The 12,214-nt window shown below is 38.5% G+C and overlaps 1 protein-coding gene across 4 annotated transcripts in view; it reads left to right on the forward strand.

The window, feature by feature from the left end:
* FAM114A1 (family with sequence similarity 114 member A1) overlaps positions 1 to 12,214 on the forward strand; it is a 69,629-nt gene that overhangs the window by 13,626 nt on the left and 43,789 nt on the right. For all 4 annotated transcript variants that reach the window (XM_058546887.1, XM_058546890.1, XM_058546889.1 and 1 more), the window contains exon 3: positions 6,737 to 6,824. In XM_058546887.1, the coding sequence (XP_058402870.1) occupies positions 6,737 to 6,824 (88 nt within the window). The remainder of the gene's footprint in view (positions 1 to 6,736; positions 6,825 to 12,214) is intronic.

The following is a 12,214-nucleotide window of genomic DNA, read 5'->3' on the forward strand; positions in this document are numbered from 1 at the left end:
TCGCCCTCCCTCACCTCCCTTCCCCTCTGGTAACCACCAATCTATTCTGTGTATCCGTGTGTTTTGTTTGTTGTTGTTACCGTTGTTGTCTTTATCTTCCACATACGAGTGAAATCATACAGCATTTGGCTTTCTCCTCCTGACCTATTTTGCTTAGCGTAATACCCTCAAGGTCCATCCATGTTGTTGCAAATGGCAAGACTTCATCTTTTTATGGCTGAGTAGTATTCCATTATATATATATACCACATCTTCTTTATCCATTCATCCATTGATGGGTACTTAGGTTGTTTCCAAGTCTTGGCTATTGTGAATAATGCTGCAAAGAACATAGGGGTGCATATATCTTTTTGAATTAGTGTTTTCATGTTCTTTGGATAAATACCCAGAAGTGGAATAACTGGATGATATGGTAGTTCTATTTTTAATTTTTTGAGGCATCTTCACACTGTTTTCCATAGTGGCTGCACCAGTTTACATTCCCACCAGCAGTGTACGAGGGTTCCCTTTTCTCCACATCCTCTCCAACACTTATTAGTTCTTGTTTTTTTAATAATAGCCATTCTGATGGGCATGAGGTGATATCTCATTGTGGTTTTAATTTGCATTTCCTTAATAATTAGTGGTGTCAAACATCTTTTTATGTGCCTGTTGGCCATCTGTATATCTTCTTTGAAAAAACGTTTAGCTCCTCTGCCCATTTTTTAATTGGGTTGTTTGTTTTTTTGTTGTTGAGTTATATGAGTTCTTTATATATTTTGGATATTAACCCCTTATCAGATATATGATTTGCAAATATCTTCTCCCAATTGGTAGGTTTTTTCATTTTGTTGATGGTTTCTTTTGCTATGCAAAAGCTTTTTAGTTTGATGTAGTCCCATGACATTTCTAAATTAAACATTAATTAATAAAAAGGTTAAAACCAGTTCATGAGAACGATTTCTCATGTAAGCTTGACAATGTCCTATTGTTCTGTCCTTTTAGGTGCTTTGACCACCACCTTGAGTGAGAGGTTCTCTCAAGAAAAAGGTCTAGATTTCTAGAGGCAGAGTTTTCTTCCCTTATAGCTGGCATCAAGAAACTAGAGGGGCTGGCCTGGTGGCATAGTGGTTAAGTTCACACCCTCCACTTCAGCAGCCCAGGGTTCACAGATTCAGATCCCGGGTGCGGACTTACACACCGCTCATCAAGCCATGCTGTGGAGGCATCCCACATAGAAAATAGAGGAAAATTGGCACGGATATTAGCTCAGGGACAATCTCCCTCCAGTAAAAAGAGGAAGATAGGGGGCCAGCCCTGTGGCACAGTGGTTAAGTGCCCACACGCTCTGCTTCGGCGGCCTGGGATTTGCATGTTCGGATCCCGGGCGCGTGCCGACACACCGCTTGTCAAGACATGCTGTGGTGGTGTCCCAAATAAAGTAGAGGAAGATGGGCACAGATGTTAGCCCAGGGCCAATCTTCCTCAGCAAAAAGAGGAGGACTGGCATCAGATGTTAGCTCAGGGCTGATCTTGCTCACAAAAAAAAAAAAAAGAAAAAGAGGAAGATTGGCAACAAATGTTAGCTCAGGGCCAATGTTCCTCACAAATAAATAAATAAATAAATAAATAAATAAATAAATAAAAATTTGTAAAAAAAGAAACTAGAATTCCCCAGAGTTCAGAACCAGATAGATCATTTAGCACAGGGCAAAATCCTTTCTTATACCCTATTCATGTAAAGGTAGGAAGAGGCTCTAAAATATATTTAACTATCTAAAAATCTTGAATACCTTTAATTTCATCATCTAGAACCCCTTTCAGATATTCAGAATGCTAATTAACAATCCATCATGTTTACCAGTTAAAACCCATTTTTGCAATTCAGTATGCTAATTACAAAGCATCAGGTGTTAATAGAGATTCAGATAATAGAAGTGCTTATTATAGCTGCCTCTGGAGTATGACTTTCCTGATTAGGATGCCAGCTGCCCACCTTGGACCATCCATATTTGTTTGGAATGCTGACAGTACTTGGATTGTAGCTTAATCTGAGGAGCCCCTACAGTGTCACAATAAGCATGTAGAAACTTTCTTAAATCATAATACTACAAGATGGACAAAGAAAGTAAGAGTCAGAACATAGGGCATGGAAGCCGTGGAAATAGAGTATTTTAAGAATGTAAAAGTGGTTAAGCTTCAGATGCTGCTGAGAGGTCAAGAAGTAAAATGAGTTCATGGCTTTGGCAACAAGGAAGCCATTGTGACCTTGATGAGAATGATTTCATGAAATAGTGGCCATGGGAGAGTTACTGTGGTGGGTGAAGGAGTGACTGGGGGTGGGTAGAGAAGGTAGGCACCTTTTTTAAGAGGTGAAGAAGAAAGATGTGGAGCAGAAACCAGACAAATTTGAAAGAAACATTTTGTCATTGTGATTTTCATTTGTTGGTTTTCAGATGGAGGAATCGTGTGCATGATTAAATGTGGAAAGTAGCCAGTGAAGAAAGGTTGAAAAGCCAGGAGAGAAGGGAAAACCAACCTACCTAGGCCCAGAGGAATTCAGATGGAGGTGATAATTGCTACTAAGAGGAAGACACGGCTTCCATAATGACAGAAGGGAAGGGAGTAATTGTGAGTGGGGATGCAGTTAAGTTAGATTTGTGTTTAGATGGGTTTTTGGTGCTGGCCAGTGTGTGTTTTGTGCCTAAAAAGGACTACTCATATTTTTAATTTGGCTTAAATAATTAGTGTTCAATGTATTAGGGTTACAAATTAAAAAGTTCAGTTCTTCTTAGGCTTACATTCATCTCACAGACCTTACTCTATTTAGAAGTCTAGCAAAATTGAACAGTCACTTTCAAGGGGCTTTTGATTAATGCTTGGTCCTTTCTACCAACTTAAACACATTCGAATATTTTTAAACTGCATCTATAAATTTAATATATTCTGTTTCCTTTCTTTTATTATTATTATAAATATATATTATATATTTATATATTTATATATATTTATATTTTATAAATATTTATATAAATAAATTTATATATATATAAATTTATATAAATAAATTTATAAAATATATATTATATATAAATATATATAAATATATAAATATTTATATATTTATAAAAATATATTATAATAATAATATTATATTATTCCTCATTTATCTACTTAAACAAAACGTTGCTGAGTAGTTAAGAATTGTTATAAATCTATTAAATTAAATTTACAGAGTGGACCTAACGACCTCTTAGATGGTATAATACTATGCATAAACTGAGGAAGATTTCAACTTAAAATCACGTCTAATAATTCAATTATTCATTTTAAATTGGTTTTCAAAAATTGTCACTCTAATCAAATTCTTTAAACATTAATAGTACAGAAAAGACCAAATATGCATAAAAATATTAATAACACGACCTTGATGCTTTAAACCTTTCTATATTTAATTTTAAATCTTCCCAGAGTTGAATGATGCATACTCACCAAGGAAGAAAATAACCTGGAAATAACTGAGGCCATTTACAAGCAAATATCTTGATTGACAGAACTGCAGGCATCCAGAGCAATTTACATCCTCCTGAATGTCACACTGAGCCCCTTTTTAGAGCAGCTGTGTCATAAGTTACAAAACTTAAAAAAGGTTTGGTCTCACAGCTCCCATCACCCACATCGCCAGATGCAAGTTATGCATAGTACCTGATTCTTGATCTACTCAAGGAAATAGGACAACTAGGTTGATCTTTGATCTTTAAGACAGGTACCTGTATTTCCATCTAAATGTTAAAGACTTTTGATCAATGGAATTCTAAGATTCGTACATTTTTTCTATCTAATGATACCTGTGAATTTGATAGCCAAAAATAAATGAATGTATTTTATAATTAATGATAAAGACCTTTAAATGGAATACCAGATATGTAACTGTCTTTTCTGTTTAAAGAACTTTGAACTTGATGGAATCTTACATTCTTTCATATTCTTAGGACCACACAACAGTTATAGATGTTTAAATGATCTCCAGTTGAGTTTTGGATATCCCTCTTGATTAAGCCAAGTCTGACTTGCTGTTACAATATGACATCATTCTTCTGAGAGTTTATGGGGAGGGGGCAGGAAGTTGAGAGAGTTCTCATCTGGTGGCCTCTGTTTTCTCTGTGCATTAGGATGTGAAGCTGCCTGTTAAAGGAGGTGGGGGTTCTGTGGGGTGAGGGTGAGAAAAAAGTTTTAAGATAAACATGTTTGATAATGGGAGATCTGAGTAGATCCATGCTGCCTACTTTATAGTCTCATAAGTGTGTCACATTAAAGTCATTTAAAGTGGAGACAATACTCAAGATGAGATATATTTATAATTCATGTTGAACATTTGGTTTATATGGTTTTCATATTAAATGTGCACATTTAGTCATTTGAGTATTTGCCATTGACAATAAGTATCCTTCGTAGCTGATCACAAGGTCACAGCTCAATGTCAAAGGAGATTTATTAATAAAGCAGTTGAAATAGTCACTTATACTGCAAAAAGTTCTAGACCCGTTTAACATTTATTTCCATTTGCTAGTCAATTACCAGCTGTCAGATCATATTAAGTATTGTAAATTTGAGTCAGAAGCTGTCACCTCTAAGTGTATTAACTCTCCCTAATCACATAGCAAGTGATTTCTCCTGTGAAAGAATGATATTAATCACCAACTTACATCTGTCTTCATGATGGTATAAAATTGCCACTGGTTTCCATTGCCGAAGTGAAGTAAATCAATGTAGACACCAAAAATGAAAGCAGACAGTCATGAATCATGAGTATTTCCATTCAAGTTAACAAGCTTCTCATTGTTTCCAGACAGAAAAAAATGTCAGCCAACGTTCAAAGCTTTTTGCTTCACAGTGTGAAAAATGTAGTTTCTTATTATTATTATTACTAGTTAACAGTGCTGGAGTATTTAGTATGTGCCAGGCACTATGCTCAAAGCTTTATATGAATTATTTCTTTTAATTTTCACAATAACCCTATGAGGTTATTGGTTCTTTTACTTATGATTCTTATACTACCATACCTCACATTTTGTAATGAGTAAATGATGGCTTAAAAGACTTGAAACTTGTTGCCCAAAATGGCAGAACCTGGAGTCAAACCCAAGCAATTTATTCCATAACCTTTTCTCTTGACCAGTAGTCTACACTGATGGATGGTGTTTGATATTTACTAGGTGAATCAGTTAGGAATGCGTTTGGGTGCAAGTAAATAAAATCCTACATATAGCAGCTTACAAAACAGGAACTTATTTTTTTCTCACTTAATAGAAAGAATGGAGGTAGGCAGCTACTCACATTGATTTAGTAGCTCAGCAATGCTAGGACCAGTGACTCTGTGATTCCCTGTATAATTTATCACGAAAGCAAAAACTTTCCCATTTATATTTCACTGGTCAAAACTGTTTCGCATGGCCACCCTTATCTGCAAAGGTGGAAGACAGTGGGGAGAAGGAAGTTGGGAATGACTGACGGACCAGCCTTGGGTCAAAAGTTATGGAATCTACAAACTCTGTAGGAATTTTTCACTTTCTCCTTAACTTCTTTCTTTGTTTTTTTTGGAGTGAAAGAGCTGTGATTCTTTAGCTCCTAATGTATTCTTGCCTCATTGTCTAGAATGTATTCCTAGATTATAAGGGAAAGCTGTGGTTTCACTAATTGAGTCAGGGCTCATTGGTTGCAAGTAACAGAAATTATTGCACACCTAAGAAAATAGATGAATTTCAGTCATTTATTCAACAAATAAATTTATTAAGCACTTATTATATGTCATGTACTCTTCTAGATTCTGAGGCTGCTGAACAAAACGTTTAAAAACAGAGAGAGACAGACAGGCTGACTGACTATGCAGGAATCTCATGGAACGTAAAGATAGGAATGCAGCAGGGCCTTGAAGAGGGGCAGAAACCAGGGACTGAGAAGCTATCAGGAATTTAAATGGCTTCTCTGAGCATATCTCCTTCATTCTGTTCACTGTGCTTTCTCTTCTTAGTCTGCATGGTAAACAGAATAGGGTCAACCTACATTGCCTGAGTTTTCATCTTCTATTCAAGCAACCAGCTCAAGCTGAACTAGAATCTCTCAGTCCCAATCCAAATACCTACACAAAAGAAGTTGAATCCGCAGAACCCAGGGACAGTGAGAGATATAGTTTTAGGGGGGTCATTATGAGTGGAGTAGACACCATTCAAGGTGTCTACCTCAAAAGGCTACCTGTTGCTGCTACCCATCTCCAAGCTTATTGATGCTTTTCTAGACACTTGCCCATCATCCATGCCAAAGCTCCCTCTTACCACTCCAGAGATTTGAAAGTTAATTCTTCCTTGAAGAGAACATTTGTTTAGCTATGTAAAAATTGCCTGATTTTTGAATTTTTTCAAACCACTTTGTGCCCCAATGTACTGAATCTTTTCCCACTACAGACCTGGTCCCTATCTTCCAGACAATGGGAGATTTGGGTCTTGGTTACCATCAAACTCTCTTCTCACTTCAAGCCAAGCCCTCAGAAGACACCACCACTACTAATCAATTTGGTTCCAAAGTACACCTTGAAATGTGGTTGGTATATTCTTTTATGGCCCTTATAAACTATAAGCTAGTGAGATATGGTTGTTCATGATTTTTTTTTAAACTTTCTTTTTGTTTCAAACCAATGGGTGTTTTTCCATTCAGGGATAAACTGACTTGCTGACCTTGTGGCTAATCTGTTTTTCTACAGGCTGTGGATTCCCCTCCACATGGAGGGGGATGGGCCGGCTGGGGCTCCTGGGGCAAATCTCTGCTCTCATCAGCATCTGCCACAGTAGGTAAGCATTATGTGTTGCATTTGAATGGATAAAGTTCAGAAGCCTAATAGGATGTGACATTTTGATTATACCATGTACTGATAGAGTTTAACATTAGCCCATGAGATAATATGAGCAGTTCATTTTTAGTGCTTACTGTTCTAAGTGTTTCATGTATGTTAGTACATTTATTCCTCAAAATAACTTTATAGAGAGGTACTCTTATTTTCTCCTTTTTAGAGATAGGGAAGCTGAATCACAGAAAGGCTAAGACCTTATCCAAAATCAGGGGTAGCTGGGTTGAGATTTGAACCAAGTTGTATGGCTCTTAACCGCTATATTATATTGCCTCTTAAAATACAAGATTTGAACTTTTATAGTATACTCTCAAAGCTTTGTGCTTATCATGCCACTTGAATGTTTTAAAATGTACAACTAACCTGCTCCCTAAAGGGATTAGGTATCTCAATAAAAGGCACTTCAACAGCAGGGCATTGAAATTCAAATAAAAAAATATATGGAGGTAGGAAGGATGTATATTATATATATACCAAGGCTAATAGAGTTACTGCAGTTGAGCATTGACCTTAACTCTGAGCTTCTTGGCTGCCAGTAGATTATCTATTTTTCATTGAATGATAAACCAAAACTTAGTTTACTAGATAAATTTATTTTCCTGGTATTAAATTTTTGAAGAAATTTTCTATATTGGCTCTTATACAAAGAGCAAATATAATGGACAATGTCTTCATTAGTGCAGGTTTGTCATAATATTCTTCACGTTACCATTTCTTGTATCCATTCTTCATGAAAACTGAAGATATACCGTCAGCATGTCTAAGGTCATTTAGCAACGGCATTTCATCTTGAAGGGGGAGGATGAGGATCAGGACAGGGGAAGCCACGGTTAACCTAGCTTTTAGATCATCTAACTCAGGTGTTCTCAAGGTATAGTCCATAGCCATGAGGATCTTGTGATAGGCCATGACTTGGTCCAATTCATTGTTACTTCTTAAGCCAGGAGGGATAGGAATGCCTGAAGGTCTTTTGCCACGGACCAATTTTGGACCATGATCACAAACAATTTAAGGACCAGACATCTAATTTGATAGCATTTAGACTGCCTGGAAGAATGGATACATTGCAGTCGCCTCATTCCATGTCTATGACATGTGATGAGAGCTCTGGCAGAAGTAGATAGTGGTCAAATAAATGTTGACCTCTCTGCTGACAGCCTGGAGAGCAGATTTTTCTGTTGCTAATTGAGGGGCCAAGTATGCCATGCACACTGCATATGCAGATGGCAGAATTAACCAGATTAAAGTAGAGGAGCCTGTTTTGTTTGAGAGTGGGGACAAGCACCAGCAGGCAGCCTGCTTCCTAGGAAAACGTTTGAGCTTTTAGTGGTTCTGCAGTAGGTCTTGCCACTGGCAGCACGTGGGAGTGGCATGCTTCCTGAACCAAAACCTCGAAGTGTAGAGTCTAAAAGTTTTTGAGATCGAAATAAATCATGGAAAAGTCAATAATATAGTCACAAAACTATACAGCTCTCCTCATGGTTTATGTCGTAAAACAGTAAAGTGTTCTGGGTGCTTTTAGTTATAAGGGTGTCCAGAACTGCCCTAGCTTATCATGAATTCAGTGCTTTAGAAGATTCTGTTATAGATGAGGGGTTTATTTTCTCATTAATATTTTAAATATAAGTTCCCTCCACAGTAAATACAGAAATCAACTGCCCTGTGGGTGGCAGTTGTGGGTGTTTTTGAGCACACTTAAAGGCACAGCTGCCTGTGACTGCGCTGCCCCTGGTTGGTCTGTTTGCTACTGTTTCTCATCAGTCAGCAGCTGCGCCTCTTCATTGGACTTTGGGCTTCGCTGCACCCTTAAAAGGTTTTCCATCTACCAACTGACAGCTTGCCCATTGAATTTACCATCTAGCATCTTCTTAGGTGTCCTGTTGTAATCTGACCTTTGCACATGTACAGCCTAGTGCAGCCTTGGTCCAGTGGACTGTGCTCCAAGGCCTCTAGGTTCTGTTACCTGCTTCAAGTGTAACCAGTAGGTGATGCTGGCTTTACTGCTTAGGAAGCAGGATGTAATCTCTGTGGCAGGTCCCACCCGTACTGGTAGGCACTCATTTTTTAACTTGATCTAAAGTCAATGTCTTAATCTATAGCCTGTGCTTGTGTTTGGTGTTGCTCTTGAAGTTTCCCTGTGTCTAAGGCACCGTGAAGATGTTAAATGTTGTATCTTGTTAATGTCACAACCACTTAAGACCTCTGGTGGTTCTCAGCTGGCTCTGTGCAGTAATTGACCCAGAAGAGCCTAGAGAGATAACTGCCCGTGGACCGGCATGATCACTGTGCCAGTCACTGTTGCCACTTTCCCTCTTAAGGTTGGTGGCAATATGGCTTCTGTGAGATCATATGACATTTGCACATTGCCCCATAAAATGTTAGAATGAAGTTCAGTACACCCTCTTATATTAGTTTCTATTGCTTTGTAACAAGTTACCACAATTTTAGGAGCTTAAAACAACATACACTGATTATCTCACAGTGTCTGTGAGGCAAGAGTTCAGGTACGGAATAGTTGCGTTCTCTGCTTAGTGACTCACCAGGCTAAAATCAAGGTGTCAGCTAGCTGCATTCTCATCAGACATTCAGGATCATCTTTCAAGGTTATTCAAGTTATTGGCAGAATTCAATTCTTTGCAGTTGTAGGGCTGACACCCCTGTCTTTTTGCTAGTTATTGGCCAGGGATCACTCTCAGCTCCTAGAGGCTGCCCGCAGGTCCTTATTCAAAGCCAGTAGAATAATCTCTCCCATGCTTCAAATCTCTCCCTCTAGGAAGGGTCCAGTCCCTTTTAAAGGCTCACCTGATTTGTTCAGGCCCATCCAGGGTGATCACCCTTTTTTTTTTTTTTTTTATAATTTTATTTATTTATTTTTTTTCCCCAAAGCACCAGTAGATAGTTGTATGTCATAGTTTCACATCCTTCTAGTTGCTGTATGTGGGACATGGCCTCAGCATGGCCGGAGAAGCGGTGCGTCGGTGCGCGCCCGGGATCCAAACCCGGACCCCCAGTAGCGGAGCGCGCGCGCTTAACCGCTAAGCCACGGGGCCAGCCCTGAGCTCCCTTTTAATTAACTCAAATTCAACTGATCAAGGACCTTAAGTACATCTGATAAATCCCCTCACTTGCCATATAACGTAACCTAGTCATGGGAGTGAAATCCTATCATATTCACAATCCTGCCCACACTCACAGGGGAGGGATTACACAGGGTGTGTACACCAGGGGGCAAGAAGCATGGGGGCCCTCTCTCAATACTACCTACCACACTTCCCTTTTCTGTTTGAAATCCTCATCAGTTACACCACCATTCCAGAAACTTTGTAATTTTTATGGCTCTGGTTACATGCTGGAATTTTGAAAAGCATTTGAATGTTGGCATTTTTCCCTTGTTTGCACCAACAATGGCCAAAGGGCACAGGAGGGAGATTAAAGAGATTTTGAAATGTTGATACTCATTCTAAGAATCACTCTGGACCAATTGGAGCTATATTTTGAAAAGTAGAGACTAAACTTGTTTATCACCACTGGTCATCACAACCCCAATGAGTGTAATAGCCATATAACTGAATGTCATCTCTAAGTTGCTCCTAAGGCATATTTTGGAGATTTCTAGTCAAGACGTGCTGTGACTTTATATAGTAATGGTAGCTAAAATCATAGCAATATATATTAAATATATATAAAACTAGATAAATATCCTTGTGGACCTGATAGAAGACTAAAACTTATAGCATAAAGGGTGGCTGAAGTCATGGGTTCCAAGGCTGGAAACAGGCATTGGTGGTGATCGGGACTTTGACTCCCAAAAGATAATAGGGATCACACAGTGTCCCACAAGTGGAAAGATGCCATAGCCAGGCCCACGGCTTGAAACAGAGGGTTGGAATAGGGTTCAACCATCTGTGAACAGAGGCTTTAAAAAGTTTGGGTGCCATCCTGGATTGTGGTCTATATTGAACTGCTTCCTTGGGATTGAGAGAGGGAAGAGAGGCACATCTCCATGATGTACAGGCATAATCGCCACCCAGGGCTTTGCAGCTTTAACAATTTATTACCAGAGGGCAAAGAAACTTATTGGAAAACAGAGCACTCACAGCAGTAGACGAGCCTTTGAAGGTTTATAAATTGCCTGTGGAAAGTAGAGAAAGAGAATAACCACATATTCCATTGCAATTGATTCCCACTCAGAAACCTCATGCTACCCCCATGGTAATTCCAGTTGCAGACAGGAGTGCCAAACATATAGTCTGTAACAAAACACAGCACTGTCAATTGGGCAACAGAAGTAGAAGTACGTCTTACAGTTGTTGAAAAACTGCAGTCACAGTAGTTAGAACTGTTTAGAGCTGGCAGGAGAATAATTGGAGAATGGAAACATTTGGAAGGTGGTTCTCTCTTGAAAAGAGCACTGTACCAGGAGTCATAAGACCTGAGACCTGGTCCTGGCTGCTACTAATTTGTGATCACAAAGGACTGTCACTAACTAGCTACACCATGCACTTAACCTTTCTGAGACTCAGCTTCCTTATTTGGAAAAGTGTGAGTGGGAGAACTTGAGAAATTCTAGGATTCCTTCCAACTTCCAGAATATGATGATTCCATAGTCTGTGGCTATATATAGAAGGAGAAAGATATTTGTAACCACTGTGCTAAGTGGAAAAATACAGAAAATTGATTGACTTTTTGCCACTCTGTATTTTTATATTTTGTCTTTTGCCTCACTACTTTGACCCCAGAGTTAACGGAAAATGAGAAAAAGCAAGCTTCCTAATGCTTGTATAAAATCAATTATTTTTGGAGAGGGCATAACTCTTGCATTAGTTGCATCCACAGCTACGCTATCATCACATTCTAAGAAGACTTGATCACATACAACCCATGCCTTTGGACAAGTTCATAAAATGCAATTAAAAAAAAACAAGGCCAACATGTTCAGTTTGTGAAATTCTCTCCAAAAGAGTGTTTTAGTTGAGAATGCTAAGACGCATCCTTCAACAGAGATGGTTAAAATCATTTCCTATAATAAAGGATACAGCATCTCGAAATTTCTTAAACTGAAGGGCTACTTTCAAAATCACAGCTCCTTGAACTGAAAAATGGAGTCTTTAACTAAAGACTTAAAATCTGCTTGAAAGAAAGGTTTGAGCATTGGAGGGTAATCTTGATGGGGCATTTGTAATGACATTTGCCTACATTCCAGCTCTACTTGTAATTTGCCACCTGATCTTGAGTATAAGTCACTGTAATTTTGATAAGTGGTCTAATGGCCTATTAAAAGAAAATGTCCACTTAAAAAAAAAAAGGGGGCCAGCCCTGTGGCATAGTGGTTAA

This window comes from Diceros bicornis, chromosome 8 (genome assembly GCF_020826845.1).
Source record: "Diceros bicornis minor isolate mBicDic1 chromosome 8, mDicBic1.mat.cur, whole genome shotgun sequence".
Classification (NCBI taxonomy): Eukaryota; Metazoa; Chordata; class Mammalia; order Perissodactyla; family Rhinocerotidae; genus Diceros; species Diceros bicornis.